Source organism: Aquarana catesbeiana, linkage group LG02 (assembly GCF_042186555.1).
Source record: "Aquarana catesbeiana isolate 2022-GZ linkage group LG02, ASM4218655v1, whole genome shotgun sequence".
Taxonomy (NCBI): Eukaryota; Metazoa; Chordata; class Amphibia; order Anura; family Ranidae; genus Aquarana; species Aquarana catesbeiana.
The window spans coordinates 669234349-669255216 of record NC_133325.1 but is presented as its reverse complement, the minus strand read 5'-3'; the positions used below and the strand labels follow the sequence as shown (position 1 = coordinate 669255216).

The 20868-nt window shown below is 42.0% G+C and overlaps 1 protein-coding gene across 4 annotated transcripts in view; it reads left to right on the top strand.

Moving 5' to 3' along the window:
- Window positions 1-20868, top strand: part of CUX1 (cut like homeobox 1) — a 536633-nt gene that overhangs the window by 63788 nt on the left and 451977 nt on the right. For all 4 annotated transcript variants that reach the window (XM_073616665.1, XM_073616662.1, XM_073616663.1 and 1 more), the window contains exon 2: window positions 13856-13966. In XM_073616665.1, coding sequence (XP_073472766.1) covers window positions 13856-13966 — 111 coding nt within the window. The remainder of the gene's footprint in view (window positions 1-13855; window positions 13967-20868) is intronic.

The window sequence follows — 20868 nt, the reverse complement described above, 5'->3', positions numbered from 1 at the left end:
CACAGCTCACAGAGAAAACACCAGAGACATGACACAGCAGAGCGCCGCCGCACTCCCTAACATCACATGGCAGACTGGTGCCAAGCTATACATGAGATTTTGTAATAATTTCTCATCTAATATTTGGGGGAATCTAAAAAAAAAAAAAAAGTTAAACCCTTGTACATTCTGGTTTTGATTTTGAGCAGAAATAACATTGTACAATATAGACCGTTCATGGAATCATTTGTATAAATAACCGTGTATGAATACCCAGAACCTGGAAAAAAAAATCTACCATGTTCTTTGGCTGATGTTATGATTGGAGGAGTTCTAACAGAGGGATTCAGAAAAATTCCCAATTGTTTAAAGTGGAGCTCCAGTCATTTTTGTGTTTTTATCAAAAGTCAGCAGGTACAAAAAGTGTAGCTGCTGACTTTTATTAAACACGCACTCACCTGTCCGAAGATCCAGGGATGTGGCCGCCCGAACCCTCGATTCTCTCTCTCTCCTCTCGCCGGCACCAGCATTACAACTGTTTGCTGTGACAGCTTGCAGGTTCAGAACCGGGTGCACATGCGCAAGTCACGTTGCGCCTCCCGAATGGTCGGGCAATCTTCTGGGACCTGTGATGTGTCCCAGAAGATTGCAGGGAGGGAAGGGGGGGTTTTAGCCTAGGTGGTCTGCCACCCCCCCATCAAAAAAAATGACATGCCAAATGGGGGGGGGGGCGAGTGCTTAACTGCTTGCCTACCGGCTCACTCCAATATAGGTCGGCAGAAGGGCACGTACAGCAGATTAACAGTACCTGTAAGTTGCCCTTTAAGAAGCGGTTTGCGACCTCCGTGAGTGTGATTGCGTGTCCCGCGGACTCGATGTCTGCGGGGATACCCGCGACTGTCTCACAGAGAGGAAGAACAGGGAAATGCTAATGTAAACAAGCATTTATCCATTCTGCCTAGTGACAGGACACTGATTACAGCTCCCTGTGTCATGTCACACATAGCCCCTCCTCCCACAGTTAGAATCACTCCCTAGGACACACTTAACCCCTACCCCCTACACTAGTAAAAAAAAATGCCATAAAACTATCCCCTATTTTGTAGACGCTATAACTTTTGCGCAAACCAATCAATAAACGCTTATTGCTATTTTTTTTTTTTTTTTTTCCAAAAATATGTGGAAGAATACGTATTGGCCTAAACTGAGGGAAAAAATGTTTTTTTATATATTTTTTGGAGATATTTATTATAGCAAAAAGTAAAAAATAATGCGTTTTTTCAAAATTGTTGCTATTTTTTTGTTTATAGCGCAAAAAATAAAAACCGAAGAAGTGATCAAATACCACCAAAAGAAAGCTCTATTTGTGGGAAAAAAAGGACGTCAATTTTGTTTGGGAGTCACGTCGCACGACCGCGCAATTGTCAGTTAAAGCGACGCAGTGCCGAATCGCAAAAAGTGCTCTGGTCTTTGGGCAGCCAAATGGTCCGGGGCTGAAGTGGTTAAAGTGAAACTTTCTCTTTTAGGTGGAGCTCCACTTTAACATAGAGCTAAACTCTTAAGTGGATGATATTTAGTTTGCTAAAGCTCCGGCATGTGTGCATGTATGCTTTTTCTTCTAGAAAATGCCCTTTTTTGCATCTTGGTGCTGATCATGTCTTATGGCGGCAGTGGCCTGTATATTATTGCTCACGACAAGTTTCCTGATGCTGACAAGAGTAAAGCACAACTACAGGACACCTCCCCCTTCTTTGCCATGATATAGCAGGGAGGTGTTCTCTAGTCCACAGAAAAAAAACTCAGAAGAGGCACAGAGCACACAAAGTCCTAACCTAACTAATTGTATTTGGTAGGATATTTTAAATGGTTTTTGTATACCTGTTTTGTGTGCTGGTTTTTGATTCTGCCAGAATAGTTACTTTTATTTTGTTCACATCAACCACACACTAAAGCACCTTTGTTTCGATGCAAGGCACTGTTTTTGTTTTTTAACTTTTACTGAAATATCACAAAATGACATTTCATTCATCTCTATGCACCACAACGGTGAGATGTACTGACCCGTGGCAAGTTGCAGTGCAGTGCAAACATATGCAGCTTGTCTGTATTTCTATTTATTGCACTTCAACACAGCTTTTGTGGTATGAACAGAACACATGGAAAACCATTGTTATCTATGTACCCTGGCATTGAGCCTGTGTTCATCTGTGCAGATCAACACCACTCAACAGATGTGGTGTGAATGAGCCTTTAGTCTGAATTCAGTGTAGCATGTGAAAGTGCAAAACTGATTTTGTGCAAGTTCACAAAATATGAAAAATGTCCGGTTAGTGATCCATTTATTGTTAATTGTACCCGAAGGAGCTCAAAACTCAAAGTGCATGAGCTTTTTGGCCATGTTTGTCGTATGTAGGACCGTCTTGAGCACATGATTTGCTGTGTACGCCATTTTCTCTATAGGAACATATTAACAATGGCCCCTCTCAGAGTTGTAAGGTTCTTTGGTGTATTCTAGGACAATTTGCATATAATATCTACAGCCACAGGAATCTGTACTCTGTGGGACTGCTTGGTAAAGAGATTAGAGAGTCATACCCTTGAGGCTTCTTGTATTGGTTCTGTCTTTCACTGTGCTGGCCTCCTTATCCCTGCAGTCATCCCACAGGCTGGGTGGGGAGACCTGGTGGGAGTGTAATTTGTGTCCCAGTCGGGGATCGTATGTGCATGTTTCTGGTCCTGGTACTTTCTGCAAAATTGAAACTCTCTTATACATTGGACATCTATACAGCTCCAATTATTTTTTATGTAATGGACAAACACAAAATGGCACATTAATTGTGCATTGGAAGGAAAATGAAAAATGGTTTTCCCAATTTTTTACAAATAAATACCTGAAAAGTGTGGCGTGCATTTCTATTCAGCCCCCTTTACTCTAATACCCCTAACTAAAATCTAGTGGAACCAATTGCCTTCAGAAGTCACCTATTTCGTAAATAGAGTCCACCTTTGTGTAATTTAATCTCAGTATAAATACAGCTGATCTGTGAAGCCCTCGGAGGTTTGTTAGAGAACCTTAGTGAACAAACCGCATCGTGAAGGCCAAGGAACACATCAGACAGGTTAGGGATAAAGTTGCGGAGAAGTTTTTAAAGCAGGATTAGGTTATAAAAAAAAAAAAAAAGATATCTCAAGCTTTGAACATCTCGCTGAAGCACCGTTCAATCCATCTTCTGAAAATGGTAAAATTATGGCACAACTGCAGACCTACCAAGACATGGTCGTCCACCTAAACTGACAGGCCGGGCAATGAGAGCAATAATCAGAGAAGCAGCCAAGAGGCCTATGGTAACTCTGGAGGAGCTGCAGAGATCCACAGCTCAGGTGGGAGACTCTGTCCACAGGACAACTATTATGCCCTGTACACATGAGCGGACTTTTCGACTGGACTGGTCTGACGGACCGAATCCGTGGGACAATCCGACCGTGTGTGGGCTTCATCGGACCTTCAGCGGACTGTTTCTGTGGAAAATCTGACGGACTTTAGATTTGGAACATGTTTCAAATCTTTACGTCGGAACTCGGCCGGACCCAGTTCCTATCGAAAAATCCGCTTGTCTGTATGCTAGTCCGATGGACAAAAACCGACACTAGGGCAACTTTTGGCTACTGGCTATGAACTTCTTTATTTTAGTCCGGTCGTACGTCATCACGTATGAATCTGTCAGACTTTGGTGTGATCATGTGCAGGCAAGTACGTTCGTTCGAAAGTCCGTTGGAAGTCCGTTGAAAGTCCATCTGACCTTTGTTGCCGAAAAGTCCACCCGTGTGTACAGGGCATAAGTCGTGCACTCTGCAAATCTGACCTTTATGGAAGAGTGTCAAGAAGAAAGATGTTTTTGAAAGAAAGCCATAAGAAGTCCCGTTTGCAGTTTGCAAGAAGCCGTGTGGGGGACACACAGGACATATGGAAGAAGGTGCTCTGGTCAGATGAGGCCAAAATTTAACATTTTGGTCTAAAAACAAAATGCTATGTGTGGCGGAAAACTAACACTGCACATCACCCTGAACACACCATCCCCACCATAAAACATGGTGGTGGCAGCGTCATGTTGTGGGGATACTTTTGTTCAGCAGGGACAGGGAAGCTGGTCAGAGTTGATGGGAAGATGAATGAAGCCAAATACAGGGCAATCTTAGAGGAAAACCTGTTTAGAGTCTGCAAAAGACTGGGGCAGAGGTTCACCTTCCAGCAGGACAACAACCCTAAACATACAGCCAGAGCTACAATGGAATGGTTTAGATCAAAGCACATTCATGTGTTAGAATGGCCCAGTCAAAGTCCAGACCTTGATCCAATTGAGAATCTGGGGCAAGACTTGAAAATTGCTGTTCACAGACGCTGTCCATCCAATCTTTTAGAGCTTGAACTATTTTGCAAAGAAGAATACAGCGAAAGGTGGTTCTACAAAGTATTGAGGGGGGCTGAATACAAATGCACATCACACTTTTGACATATTTATTTATTTGTAAAAAATGTTGAAAACCATTTATCATTTTCCTTCCACAATTATGTGCCACTTTGTGTTGGTCTATCACAAAAAATCCTAATAAAATACATTTACGCTTTTGGTTGTAACCTGACAAAATGTGGAAAATTTCGAGGGGTATCAATACTTTTTCAAGGCACTGTAATGTTCTGAGGAAGCCGATAAACTTGTGAAATGCGTAGAGAGGAGTGATTTATATCCTTTCTGATGTTGATCATTTTAAATTGGGTTTTATATGTCTTGTCTGGTTTTTATGCAACCATTTTTCCTGTCTATATTTTGATTGATTATATTTGTCGTGTGTAGCCTATTGAGATGTGTGTGTCAACACCCGAAAATCAAGCATATGCACGCCACCTGATGCTAATGCTAAAGTAGTGTGACTGGGGGCCAAGAGATCAAATAAAAATAATGGCTTCACAATACCACACCTGATAGAAGTTTATCAAAAACATTTAAAACCAAAAGCCCGTCGGTTCTCACTCTGAGGGCGAGAAGAAAAAAAAGATCTGTGGAAAATATAAAGCCGCCGTCTTTATGTCAGGACCATAGAGATTCACTTTCCTTTTTTTTTTTTTTTTTTTTTTTTTCCAGTGCTGACAGACATGAAGCTGAAAGTGCCAATCTAAAGACTGTTACTTTTTTTTTTTTCGGTTCAGCTTTCCGTGTACACAGTTATTGACTTGGGGGGGGGGGGGGACCTTGGCACGTTGTTGAAGCAGTTTAAAATCTAGAAGACAATCATTTATCTTCCAAGTTCCATAGGTCCTTTGTCTTCTCTGGTGATGGTAAATTATTGCTGTAATCATTATGATTTCTTTTATACAGTAACCTTGATTGATCTGGACCGAGGAGTGACCCACCAGGGAACTCCTCCGCTTCTATAAATCAAGCTTCCTGCTTCCAAGGATCCATTTAGTAGATGACCTTGCCACGTTCACCTCTGTAGCCTTTGTTAGCTCTGCTATAAGCAGGCGCTCTATTTGCAGAGACTGTTATTTTTCTGTAACTTATATCACTGCTTTAAGGCCTCCTTTACTATAAGCCACACATCAGCCCATGTCCAGACAGATGCAGCCAGAACTAAATACAAAATGTGCTGCTCACACCCAAATGAGCAACTAAATCACAACTTAAAAATCTTCCCTGTAGCCCAAGCCATTTTAAAGTAGCTCGTTATTGGAAAACAAACCGTAACCCATAAAAATAATCCAATATAATCATATAATCAAGCCGCATAAAAAAAAAAAAAAAAGATAATCAATGAACTAAACTACTGCAGTCTATGTAAATCCAATTGTCTAAAGCTTGATACACATTATACAACTTTTGTTGTTCAATTTCATTTCGATTCCCCTATATAGTGCAAGGGCCTGCCTGATTGCATACAAATGGAAAGTGTTTCGTTTTGACCGCTTATTTGGCTTTGGTAAATCTAAAGAAAAGTTGTACAAGAAAATTGTATAAAAGTTGTATAGTGTGTAGCCAGCTTTAATCTCCTTTACGCTCTAACTTCATTAACCACTTCAGCTCCAGAAGATTTTACCCCCTTCATGACCAGTCCATTTTTTTGCTGTTTAGCACTGCGCTACTTTAACCACTTAAGCCCCGGACCATTTGGCTGCCCAAAGACCAGAGCACGTTTTGCAAATCGGCACTGCGTCGCTTTAACTGACAATTGCGTGGTCGTGCGACGTGGTTCTCAAAAAAATTGACGTCCTTTTTTCCCCACAAATAGAGCATTCTTTTGGTGGTATTTGATCACCTCTGCGGTTTTTATTTTTTGCGCTATAAACAAAATAATAGTGACAATTTTGAAAAAAACGCATTATTTTTTACTTTTTGCTATAATAAATATCCCTAAAAAATATATAAAAAAATGTTTTTCCTCAGTTTAGGCCAATACGTATTCTCCTACATATTTTTGGTAAAAAAAAATCTCAATAAGAGTTTGTTGATTGGTTTGCGCAAAAGTTATAGCATCTACAAAGTAATTTTTTTTTTTTACTAGTAATGGCGACGGTCAGCGATTTTTATCATGACTGCGACATTATGGCAGACAGATCGGACACTTTTGGCACGATTTTGGGACCATTCACATTTATACAGCGATCAGTGCAATTAAAAATGCATTGATTACTGTGTAAATGTGACTGGCAGTGAATGGGGTTAACCACTAGGTGGCGCTGTAGGGGTTAAGTGTGTCCTAGGGAGTGATTCTAACTGTGGGGGGGTGGGGCTATGTTTGAAACGACACTGATCACCGCTCCCGATTACAGGGAACTGTGATCAGTGTCCTGTCACTAGGCAGGACGGGGAAATGCTTGTTTACATCAGCATGTCCCCGTTCTTCGTCTCCGTGAGACGATCGCGGGTATCCCCGCAGACATCGAGTCCGCGGGACTCGCGATCACACTCACGGAGGTCATGGCGGGTGCAAACTGCTTCTTAAAGGGCAATGTACAGTTACGTTAATCTGCCTGTACGTGCCCTTCTGCCGACGTATATCGGCATGAGCCAGTCGGCAAGTGGGTAACTGGTAATTACATGGTCATGCAATGCTGTACTCGTAGGGAATTTGTATCATTTCTTTTTCACACAAATAGAGCTTTCTTTTGCGATTATAAATGAAAAAAGACCGAAAATATTGAAAAAAAACCCCACATTTTTCACTCTCTGCCTTAAAACCTATCCAATAAATATATTTAAAAATAAATTTCTTCATACATTTTGGCCAAAGTATTTTCTGTTAACCGGTTCCCGACCGGCGCACGCCGATGTACATTGGCAGAATGGCATGGCTGGGCAAATGGGCGTACCTGTACGTTTATTTGAATTCCCCGCCGTGCCATTGCGTGCGCGGCGCCGGCACGCACGCGTGCTGGTCGGGAGCTCCGTGAATCGGGTCGCAGGTCCCGCGGACTCGATCGCCGCGGGTATACCCGCGATCGCCTCACGGAAAGGACGAACGGGGAGATGCTGATGTAAACAGCATCTCCCCGTTCTGCCTAGTGACAAGTGTCACTCGATCTCTGTTCCCTGTCATTGGGAGCAGAGATCAGTGACGTCACACACAGAGCCCATCCCCCTGACAGTTAGAAATCACTCCCCTAGGACACACTTAACCCCTCCCCGCCCCCTAGTGGTTAACCCCTTCACTGCCAGTGTCATTTACACAGTAATCAATGCATTTTTAATCGCACTGATTGCTGTATAAATGACAATGGTCCCAAAAATGTGTGAAAAATGTCCGACGTGTCCACCATAACGTCGCAGTCACAATAAAAATCGCTGATCGCCGCCATTTCTAGTAAAAAAAAAAAAAATGTAATAAAAATGCTATAAAACTATCCCCTATTTAGTAAAGCTATAACTTTTGCGCAAACCAATCAATTAACGCTTATTGCGATTTTTTTTTTTTTTTTTTTTTTTTTACCAAAAATATGTAGAAGAATACGATCGGCCTAAACTGAGGAAAAAAAATGTTTTTTTTATATATTTTTGGGGGATATTTATTATAGCAAAATGTAAAAAATAATGCGTTTTTTTTTCAAAATTGTCGCTCTTATATTGTTTATAGTGCAAAAAATAAAAATCTCAGAGGCAATCAAATACCACCAAAAGAAAGCTCTATTTGTGGGAAAAAAAGGACGTCAATTTTGTTTGGGAGCCACGTCGCACGCCTGCGCAATTGTCAGTTAAAGCGACGCAGTGCTGAATCGCAAAAAACGCTCTGGTCAGGAAGGGGGTAAAATCTTCCGGGGCTGAAGCGGTTAAATGTCTTTGAAAAAAAAAAAAATCCCAATAAGTGTATGTTGATTGGTTTGCTTGAAATTTTATAGCATCTACAAACCTATGGTGTATGTATGTATGTGTGTGTATATGTGTATGTGTGTACATATATATATATATATATATATATATATATATATATATATATATATACACAGTTGTGCTCATAAGTTTACATGCCCTGGCAGAATTTATGATTTCTTGGCCATTTTTCAGAGAATATGAATGATAACGCAAACTTTTCTTTCGCTCCAGAACCTTTACTTTATTCTAGGTAAGTACAAGTGAGAAAGGAATGCCTCTCACTAAGCCTCTGCACTTGAACAGGTACTCCCGCACTACTGTGAACTCTCAGGTGCTGGCTCTGCACAAGTCTGTAGACAGAAGAAAGTCCTGGACTGCAGCACTCGGTAGAAAAGGCGTCTTTATTGTGAAAAATAAGAAAAATCCCAAATACAGTCAAATCAAGTGTGGGCGAAACGGGAATCAATGATAGATCCCGTTTCGTCCACGCTTGATTTGACTATGTTGGATTATTCTTATTTTTCACAATAAAGACACCTTTTCTACCGAGTGCTGCAGTCCAGGACTTTCTTCTTTCTTCACTTTATTCTGCTGTAGCCAATAACAGGTCAAATAGGTTGTTTTGGATCATTGTCATGTTGGAATGTCCAAGTACGTCCCATTCCTGGCTGATGAATGCAAATGTTCCTCCAGTATTTATTGATAACGTACTGCATTTCTTTCCAACAATTTTGACCAAATTTCCTGTGCCTTTGTAGCTCACACATCCCCAAAACATCAGCGATCCACCTCTGTGTTTCACAGTAGGAGTAGTGTACCTTTCATCATAGGCCTTGTTGCCTCCTCTCCAAATGTAGCATTTATGGTTGTGGCCAAAAAGCTCAATTTTGCTCTCATCACTTCAAATGACTTTGAGGCTTGTCTCTGTGCTGTTTGGTGTATTGTAAGCGGGATACTTTGTGGCATTTGCGTAGTAATGGCTTTCATCTGGCGACTCGACCATGCAGCCCATCTTTCTTCAGGTGCCTCCTTATTGTGTGTCTCGAAACAGCCACACCACATGTTTTCAGAGAGTCCTGTATTTCACCTGAAGAAGTTATTTGTGGGTTTTTCTTTGCATCCCTAACAATTTTCCTGGCAGTTGTGGCTGAAATTTTAGTTGATCTACTTGACCATGGTTTGGTTTCAACAGAACCCCTCATTTTCCACTTCTTGATTAGAGTTTGAACCCTGCTGATTGGCATTCTCAATTCCTTGGATATCTTTTTACATCCCTTTCCTGTTTTGTACAGTTCAACTACCTTTTCACGCAGATCCTTTGACAATTCTTTTGCTTTCCCCATGACTCAGAATCCAGAAATGTCAGTGCAGCACTGGATGAAAGATGCAAGGGTCTGTCAGGAGTCCAGAAACTCATTGACCTTTTTTTACACACACTAATTACAAGCAAACATTTCACAGGTGAGGATGGTTACCTTTAATAGCCATTCAAACCTCTTTGTGTCAACTTGTGTGCATGTTATCAGGCCAAAATCCCCAGGGTATGTAAACTTTTGATAAGGGTCATTTGGGTAGTTTCTGTTGCCATTTTGATTTAAAGTCAGCGACTTATAATTAGACTGTGATAATGCGGTAGACACTAACTCACGCTGGGGGGAAACAAACTGCCACTGACATCACCAGTGACACTAATACTGTGTCTAGTGCTAATATGTACTGTCACTGTACTAATGACACTGGCTGGGAAGGAGTTAACATCTAGGGCGATGAAGGGGTTAAATGTGTGCCTAACAATGTTTACTATGTGTTTTAATAAGCAGTGTGTCAGTTTTTACTCCCTGCTGCTGACATTAGAGAGCCCTGTGTTGTTTACTTACACAGGCCTCTTTTCTGTCATTGGCTCAGCTGATCTGCGGGTTCTGGGCATAAATCATTGGCCCGGGACCCGCTGATCGGCTTGTGCTGTAGTGAATGGCACCACAGCCAGGCGCGTGCCCTCTACCTGGAGGTGCTGGATCGTGTACATGTACGTGATGCAGCACAGCGGGGCCACTCTGCCACAGTAAATCTGCGGTAGGCAGTCTGCAAGTGATTAAAGGATACAGTAAGTTAAGTTCACCTTTTGTAAAACAAAATAGGCAATTGCAGGTAAAAACAAAAAAATTTGCATGTAATGTTTTATTTTTTACTAGGAGCCTGCAAAGCATTGCACTCACGATCAGCTGTGTGTATGTATGTAATATATATATATTATAATGTACACAGTGCCTTGAAAAGGTATTCATGGCCCTTGTCATGTTACAACCAAAAATGTAAATGTATTTTATTGGGATTTTATGTGATAGACCAACACAAAGTGGCACATAATTGTGAAGGGGAAGGAAAATGATAAATGATTTTTTTTTTTTTTTTACAAATACTTAAAATGGTGTGGTGTGCATTTGTATTCAGCCCCCCCCCCCCCCCTCAAAACTTTGTAGAACCACCTTTCGCTGCAATTACAGCTGCAAGTCTTTTTGGGGATGTCTCTACCAGCTTTGCACATCTAGAGAGTGACATTTTTGTCCATTCTTCTTTGCAAAATAGCTCAAGCTCTTCTAGTTAGGATTGAAAGCATATGTGAACAGCAATTTTCAAGTCTTGCCACAGATTTTCAATTTGATTTAGGTCTGGACTTTGGCTGGGCCATTCTAACGCATGAATATACTTTGATCTAAACTATTCCATTGTAGCTCTGGCTGTATGTTAAGCCCCGGTTCACACAGGGGCAGCACGACTTGCAGGTCGCCTCAGCGAGGCGACCTGCAAACTACTTCCGAGGCGACTTGCAAAACGACTTCTGCATAGAAGTCTATGCAAGTCGCCCCCAAAGTAGTACAGGAACCTTTTTCTAAGTCGGAGCGACTTGCGTCGCTCCTATTAGAACGATTCCGTAGCACAGAACGGGAGGCGACTTGTCAGGCGACTAGGTCGCCTGACAAGTCGCCCCTGTGTGAACCGGCACTTAGGGTCGTTGTCCTGCTGGAAGGTGAATCTCTCCCCCAGTCCAAAGTCTTTTACAGGTTTTCTTCTAAGATTGTATTTGGCTCCATCCATGTTCTGCTTTAAACTTATCCACAACTTTATCCCTGACCTGTCTGGTGTGCTCCTTGGCCTTTATGATGCTGTTTGTTCACTAAGGTTCTCTAACAAACATCTGAGGGCTTCACAGAACAGCTATATTTCTACTGAGATTAAATTACACACAGGTGGACTCTATTTACCAATTAGGTGACTTCTGAAGGCAATTGGTTCCACTAGATTTTAGTTAGGGGTATTAGAGTAAAGGGGGCAGAATACAAATGCACACCACACTTTTCAGATATTTTTTAATTTTCCCTTCACTTCACAATTATGTGCCACTTTGTGTTGGTCTATCACATAAAATCCCAATAAAATAGATTTACGTTTTTGGTTGTAACATGACAAAATATGGAAAATTTCAAGTGGTATGAATACTTTTTCAAGAGTGTGTGTGTGTGTGTGTGTGTGTGTGTGTGTGTGTGTGTGTGTGTGTATATATATATATATATATAAATTATAATTTATGTGTGTGTATATACAGATTAGTCACAACTTTATGACCACTGACAGGTTAGGTGAATAACTTTTCGTTATCTCTTTACAATGCCATCTGAAAGTCTGTGGGATATTTTGGGCAGCCGTTTTAGACTTTGGATTGCACCCCTAGTTGTTTGCAGACATACTGTGAGCCCTGGTTCACATTGCAGCGATTTGGCATGCGATTTGACATGTCAAATCGCATGCCAAATTGGTGGCTATTGCTGGCAATAGCACCATCCGAATCGATGCGACGCCGCATTTGCGGCGCCATGCCGATTCCCTAAAGTAGTTTCTGTACTACTTTTGGCGACTTCGGGGTGCGATTTCAATAGACATCTCGCACCATTTCATTACTGCTGTCAGTTTTAACCTGGGCTGAAGGCTTAAATTGTTATTTAACAGACGTTCCACTTTTGTTGCCTGATGTGGGAAGATAAGGCTTTAGAAGAGTGTGGGACTTTTGGGGCGAATTGGGGCCCTGTACATTGCTGTAGAGTTTGTGTGTGTCTGAATGTAATACATTTATCTTGATCCAGGGTTGGACATCCGTTCTTAATTGCAGGTAACCTGCTGTATGCGCTGATACATGCGAACAATAAAAGGTTTAAGTGAAACTGTAGCGTGGAAGTGACTATGGATCTAATTTGCAAGTACACATGACATATTAGTACATCACGGTAGACCTACGTGCCAATTTCTCTTCCTCCAGCACTGACAGTTCTGGGCTCCACCTTCCCGCTCTTTCGCCACTAATGTCACCTTTTACCATTACCTTTGCCTCCTGCGTCTCTTTTCTTCTGCCATTGGGCAACCACTCATGATGTGACTTTTACTCATGCGGACTAAGGCTCTGTTTCCACTAGTGCGACTTTTCATGCGACTTGGGACTGAAAAGTCGCATGACAAATTGTTTCCCATGATTTCCAATGAGTACCGTTCATATCTGTGCGACTTCAAGTCGCAGCGACTTCAAAGTAGTCCCTGCACTACTTTGGTCCCACTTTGATGCGACTTGAGGTCCATAGATACAGGCATTGCTTCAAATCGCGGTAAAAAGTCGCGGTAAAATCGCGGTAAAAAATCGCGGCAAAATCGCGCGACTTTGGGGACGCACTAGTGGAAACCTAGCCTTAAGCTACATTGTCCCGTCACCCAATTCCATTCTTGGCATTTTGTAATTTATGCTGAACTGCACTGTACACACAAAATAAATTGTTGGGAGATAGAGGAAAATTTTGTAAAAACCCAATATCATTTCTTTCTTTGCAATTTGTCTACCCTTTTTTAGTTTTTTTTTGTTTTTTGTTTTTATAAGCAGAACTAAAGGCAACACTTTATTTTGGATACAGTAAGGGGTGGGTGGGTTTATGGCCCCTGAATAGAGTAAAAAGTGGGTTATAACCCCTGAATAGAGTAAGAAGGGTGTTATAACCCTTGTCAGTTTTTTTTTTCTTTTGCCATCTGTGTCCCATGGGGAGATTTCAGATTTTTTTCCCCCTTCCTGTCCCATAGCCAAAACAGAAAGTTAGATGAAATCCCTCCAATGTGATGGAATCTCTGGTTGTCAGCCAGGTATTACTGTTCTGGGGACAACCCAAAATCTGGAGTTATTTCACTTTTCAATGATAATGGTAAACATGACAAATTGAGAGGGTCAATCTCCCTAATGAGGACACAGACGGCAATAAAAACTTGACAGGGGTTGTAATTCCTTTACACTCTATCCTAACCTAAGAAAAAAAAAATTTTTTTGCCTTTAGTTGTACTTTGCAAAGTTTGGTTAGTTTGCCATTCTTTTCGATTTTACGCTTATTGCCTATTTCCAGTGTTCTCCCAATCATCTGTTTCTTAGAACTTATTTATATATGTCTTTTCTCTGAAATCTTCTTTTTTTTTTTTCTCTATAACAGAGAGAACTAGATACAACAGCAACTGTATTGGCAAACAGACAAGATGAAAGCGAGCAGTCCAGAAAAAAACTTATTGATCAAAGTCGAGAATTCAAGAAGAACACTCCCGAGGTGAGCTGAGCTATTTATTTTCTTGGTGAATGAAGAAATCCTGAATCAAATTTAGATCTTAATTTGTGTGAAATATTGATGCTGCTGCTTTACTATTCCTAACTTTTTGCTCTATGAATAGGTACTATATATCCCAAAATGCTACACTGATTGGGGCAGAGCATTTTGCGGCTGCTGATTCCTAATAAAAACTATCGTCCGCCATTTTTATTGTATGTTTATAATCTTTGTTTTGCAAGTAAGCATGTAATGCATGACAAAGTATACGGACTATCTGAGGAGAGGACACCGTAGATGCTATCTGTTTCCAAGCTGGCCTTTTCTGACTTCTAATCATAGATGGGGCTGTCAGATAAAGAATAGGTCACTGAATAAGTCCTCTACCCATGTGTCTAAAGCTGGCAATACACTACTGAGTTTTCAAACAAACGATCGCTGAATATTTGTACAAAAATTATTTGCATATTTGATGACTGGACTGGGCTTTCAAAAGTACTTGCTTTTAACATTTAGTAATTTCCTGAACAAAAACCACATTAAATTTTATCGTTCAAGAGAAAATTTCCATCCTGCTGCTTCAAATTTTCTCATTACCATGGTCCAAAATGAATGTTGATTTGACCCCACTATCAATCAAAGCTCTGTTAATTCATAGCCAGCTTAATATGCAGCTTGTATTGTTGACCTCTGTAAACAAAATTAACTTTTTATATCAAAGAAGCAAGGGAGACAGCAGAAACCCAGGAAAAGGAGCCAAGAGCTCCACCTGCCAGCCAAACCGAGAATACAAAATATTTCAGATTTTGATTTTATTTGTGTAATTTTTCATATTTACCTGATTAAAGAAAAGCAAATAAAATATTTTTTTTAACATACCATTTTTTTTTTTTTTTAGTCGTCCCCATAACAAATAAAGAAAATAAACACAAAACCAATATTCTCTAATTGTGCAAAACATTGCAATTTATTTTAGTGTTCTGGAGTATTTCAGTTTTAGTATTTACTGTTTGCTTTGAAAGCTCTTTTAATGCATTACAGATGTTTATTTTTCTTCCCAATGTCTCTTTCCTGATTAATGCCAATTTTGCTGATATTAGTTAATAATCCTACTTTTCTTTTCCTGCAAATCTTGAAAATCCTGCATTTTGTGGCTCAGTTTAGTGCAGTAGCCCCATAGAGACCGTCCTACCTCCTCCGTTAAAAAAAGAACACAAACATATGGTGCAATCAGCAGGATGCTTCTTGATAACATCAGGGGTCTCAGGAGATGCACTATGATTGTATGTTACTTGGGGTAGCAAGCAATGCAGGAAGGTTCTGCACACTCTCTAGTATTGGCTAGTACCAGTGTGTGAGTGTTTCTTTGTGTTGTGTAATGTGAAGAGCCACTATTTCATAGTTTACGTATTTCCCGTTTACAGTATTCGCATGTTGCTTTTAATATTGCTTTGTTACATGCCAGGATTTCTGCTTAGTCTGCAATGATGATTGTGGAGAGTGGATCTAGAACGCTGTTGGCAGTGAACAGGTTAATATAATTAGCACCCCGGAGACACATATGCATTTTGCCCTTGGATGCACAAACTGTTTTTAGCAACAACAGCTGGTTTCATGTTTGCACTGTTAAACCGAATATTTTCTTGGTGGATTGCCTCTGAGCAATTTCTTAGTAATTGTTTCTCATGCATGTGAAAAGTGCCATCCTTTAAGGAAGAATGATCGGAAATGAGCACTAAAGAAACAGAATATGCACTTATTAATATTCTCCATTCAAGATGCCTTTACTCCCACTAATAAATACATGCATATACTGCAGTCACTGTTATAAATATTGATGATAACAGCACTGCATTACTTTAAATAAATTATTTCACAATGATTGTTGCTATAAAAAGATGGCATTGTTGAAAGCGGTATTAAACCTAAAACCAAAAATGAAATCTATTGCCGCTTACCAATCATTAGATGTGGTGGCTGCATCAGTTTTCTTTTCTTTGGCTTCTTTCCCTCTGGTGTTCTGGCCAGTAGCACCCCTCCTGTATTAGTGAGACACGACTTTGTCTCATCCATGTAAACTGATACATTATTCTGTGAAAAACAGACTGGATCACCAGATGAAAACAGAAGAAAGAAAGCCTAAAAAGGGAAAAAACAAAACAAATGCAGTTATTTTATAATTGTCAATCAGCAGCTGCAAGGCTCTAATGATGAAAGTGGCAGGTTCTGCATCCCTCCTAAATGTGATTTCTGTTTGGGAGTATCTCGACGAAAAATGTTTGTTGCAGAGGATGCCTAAAATTGTATTTTAGTGCAGACTTCTGGGAAAATCAGTAAGCTAATCGCACAATAAGGAAACAACGTTTCTGGGGGGTGTTCTGTACACCATCTGTATACTGAACACCTCCAGGTTGCCATATTGCATTGCATTTTACAGAAAATTACAGAGCTGCAGATTAAAAAAGAAAAGGACATTTTTAATAACATTCAATTACAATATAACTTGTGTTGCAATTGTATACGTTGTATTATTTTTTTTTTAATTTGTTCCCCACAAAAGTGGAGTTACCCTTTAAATCATTTTGGTGTCATGCCAAAGTTTCTATACCTTTCCCACTATATAAAAAATGGACTTCTCATTTTAATCACCTTTGCCAGTGTTAAGCCCTGGTTCACACTTGTGCGCCTCCTTGAGCCGCGTTTTGCGTGGGCATGGCAGCCCATTCATTTGAGGCTCATTCATAGGCTGCCATGTCTGCTGGATTTTTGAAATTGCAGCCCGCATGGAAACCGCAAGTGCAGTGTGGTTCCCAGCGCAGGAAGTGGCTGCTGGGATTTCCAGTGTGTGCAGGTACCATTAGGATTAATGCCATTAGGATTAATGGCACCTGCACGCATCTCCTGCATTTTTCTGAGCGGGTGTTTGTGGCTGTGGGAAAAGGTGGGGACCCGCAGTGGGAACCACCCACACAAGTGTGAACCAAGTCTAAGTGGTTTGTCTCATCCGTGTTTACTGATATATTCTGTTGGAGAGGTTGAGCTGTTGAAAAAAAAAAAACAGGAGGATCACCAGATGAAAATAGCCTAAAAAAAGAAATCTAATACAGCCATCACATCTAAGAATTGGTAAGCTACAATATAATGTTTGCATGTGGGTTTAATACCGCTTTAAGATTTTTCACCAGTTCGAAACATTTCGGTATTTTAGGAATGCTATTGTTATTAGCGATCATCAGCCTGCACAGTGTTTCTTATCACTTGTCGTGACTAAGTCAGGGTAGGTGGCCAGAATGATCCTGTACTGCTGTCTTTTATTCTTCACGGCTGTGCAGAGGTCTTCTGTCGGGCACATATGGCAAATGCCCAGGCAAAACAGGGAGGATGGCACAGCCAGGTTCATAAAGAAGGTTGTTTGTAGTCATCTGCAATAGATGTCAGCCACATAATTGTTTACAATTGGAGCCTTTAGTTATAATCTGTAAAAATGTGCCAGCTTTACCACATGTTTTAATATGAAAACTTAATGTCAAAATTAAAGTTTGTAAAGGTTATTTAACCCTTTTTCTGAGAGTGACATTCCCACACATTATGTGTTTAAAAGGGTTTGAAAACAGCAGCTGTCAGCTTGCTTCTGATTTTTTTCCAGCAGGTTCCTGGCTATTTAGTAAGTGACCTGCTGTAGGATTTGAGGGTTTTGAGTGGCCCCAGAGCAAGAAGCTTGCAATTGGGGAATCCAGGCAGGCTCATTGGCTCACTGGCTGTGATTGACCATGGCCCCCGCTGCTGTCTCAGCCAGTGAGGAGGGAGAGTCCCAGAAGAGCCGAGGTTCACGATGGGGCTCAAGTAAGTTTTAGATGGGGCTGTGAGCCCCATCTATGCTAAAGTTCCACTTTAAGGTGGTTGTAGGCATTTACTGCTGAACCTGTAGGCAGTTCAAGTTTACTTTTAGGCCCCTTTCGCACTACAATGATGCACGATTTTGACGCTATTTCAGGGAATGCCTGTGTAAACTTAAGGTCTATGGACCTCAACTCACATCATAGTCGGACCAAAGTTCTACAGGGACTACTTTTGAAGTCGGTGTGACTTGAAGTTGCACATATATGAATGGTACTCATTGGAAATCATGGAGTAGGACTTGTAATGCGACTTTTCAGTCCCAAGTCGCAGGACAAGTCGCACAAGTGGTCTTAGGCTCCATTCACACTTGTACGAATCCAAAGTTATGCCGACTTAGGAGTGCAACTTTGATGCAACTTTGGATGAGTGCAACTTGGATGCAACTTTGGCTTTGATCAGTGATAATGGACAACTGTCGCACACAAGTTGCATTGTATAACATTCAGGTACGACTTTCATACAACTTCTGAGGGTTAACATTAAAGTCTATGGCCCTCAAGTTGCATGAAAGTCGGACCAAAGTAGTGCATGGACTATTTTGAGGTTGTTGCAACCTTCAGGCCCCTTTCACACTTGTACGACTTGTCCAACGACTTGGGACTGCAAAGTCGTATGACAGGTCGTTCCCCATGATTTCCCATGACTACCATTCATATATATTTGCCACTAAGGCCCCTTTCACACTTGTATGACTTGTCCAACGGCTTAGGACTGCAAAGTCGTATGACAAGGCATTCCGCATGATTTCCCATGACTACGATTTATGTTAGTACGACTTCAAGTCGTGCCAACTTCAGTGTAGTCCCTGCACTACTTTGGTCCGACTTTGATGTGAGTTACACAAGCATTCCTTGAAATTGCGGCAAAATTGCGGTCGCAAAATCATGGCAAACTTGCGCGTTTTCACGACCTTGATTTTGCCGCGATTTTTGCCGCGATTTCAGGGAATGCCTGTGTAACTCACATCAAAGTTGGACCAAAGTAGTACAGGGACTACTTTGAAGTTGGCACAACTTGAAGTTGTACTAAGTCCCCATTCGCACTTATACGACTTGTCAATTTTTTCAATGAATACCATTCATATTGGCACGACTTTTAGGCCCCTTTCACACTTATATGACTTCAAAGTCGCGCAATTTTACCGCGATTTCGCGGCCGTGATTTTCCGCAATTTTACCGCGATTTGGGAGCAGTACTACTTTGTATGACTTTGCCACATTTTTGGCATTAACAAATGAAAACATACAGTAGTTGGTATGAATCATAAGGGGGAACTCCACGCCAAGTTTTAAATAAAAAAAACTGACGTGGGTTCCCCCCAGGGGCATACCAGGCCCTTAGGTCTGGTATGGCTTGTAAGGGGAACCCCCTACGCCGAAAAATCTTCTCCCGGTGTCCGCATCTTCTGCCGGCTCCACCGCTATCTTCTGCCGCTCTTTTGTCAGCGGTGGCCCGGACTTCTGGATCGTCTTCTTCCCTCTTCTCTTCCAGAGATGTTGACACGACGCTCTCTCCAGCTGCACTGGTCTCTGAACACTCCGCAACGGACTTATATAGGCGGTGACCCCGCCCCCTTATGCCATCACAGTCCTTGGGCATGCTGGGACTGTGACGTTTTAGGAGGCGTGGTCACCGGGTGATGACCATGCCCCCTTATGACGGCACAGTCCCAGCATGCCTGGGGAAGTGACCTCATAAGGGGGCGGGGTCACCGCCTATATAAGTCCACTGCGGATCGTTCAGAGACCATTCCAGCTGGAGAGAGCGTCGTGTCAACATCTCTGGAAGAAAAGAAGAAGGCAGAAGGCAGAAGTCCGGGCCACCGCTAGCAATTGAGCTGCAGAAGATAGCGGGGGAGCCGGCAGAAGATCAGGACACTGGGAGGAGACGCCGGAGAGACCCCCAAAGTCGGAAGAGGACCCCTGAGCTGCCTAATAAATTACTTTAAAAACCTGTGTACTGTGTTTTTATTGACACTTTTCCCCCTAGGTGAATGGGTAGGGGTACCATGTACCCCATACTCATTCACATAGGGTGGGGGGCCGGGATCTGGGGGCCCCCTTATTAAAGGGGGCTCCGGGATTCCGATAAGCCCCCTGCCCGCAGACCCCGACAACCAACGGCCAGGGTTGTCGGGAAGAGGCCCTTGTCCTCATCAACATGGGGACAAGGTGCTTTGGGGTGGGGGGGTCCCGCAGGGTGCCCCCCATGCCCCAAAGCACCCACCCCCCATGTTGAGGGCATGCGGCCTGGTACTGACCGGCCGGGCTGCTCGGATAAGGGTCTGGTATGGTTTTTTTGGGGGGACCCCACGCCGATTTTTCGGCGTAGGGGGTTCCCCTTTGATCCATACCAGACCTAAGGGCCTGGTATGCCCCTGGGGGGGGAACCCACGCCGTTTTTTTCATTTAAAACTTGGCGCGGCGTTCCCCCTCAGGATTCATACCAGAAAGCTGTCAGCACTGCCTGTCGCTCATCGCGAAAGGAAAAAAAGTTTTCCTTTCCCGATCAGCGAGCCAGGCTTGTGCTTACAAAGTCGTACTGAAATCGTGTCTATATTATTCAGGTACGATTTGCATGCTACTTGAGGGTTTAACATTGAGGTCTATGGAGTACAACTCGCATAGAAGTTGGACCAAAGTAGTGCAGGGACTACTTTGAAGTCGGCATGACTTAAAGTCGTGCCAATATGAAGAATGACTTGTCATACGATTTTGCAGTACAAAATCGTGGGACAAGTCGTATAAGTGTGAATGGGGCCTAAGTCGTGCTGACTTCAAAGTAGTCCCTGCACTACTTTGGTCCAACTTCCATGCGAGTTGATGTCCATAGACCTCAATGTTAGACCCTCAAGTAGCATGCAAATCGTACCTGAATAATATAGACATGATTTCAGTACGACTTTGTAAGCACAAGCTAAGAATGGTTAATGCCAAAGTTGTGGCAAAGTCGTACAAAGTAGTACTGCTCCCAAATCGTGGCAAAATCGCGGCCGCGAAGTTGCG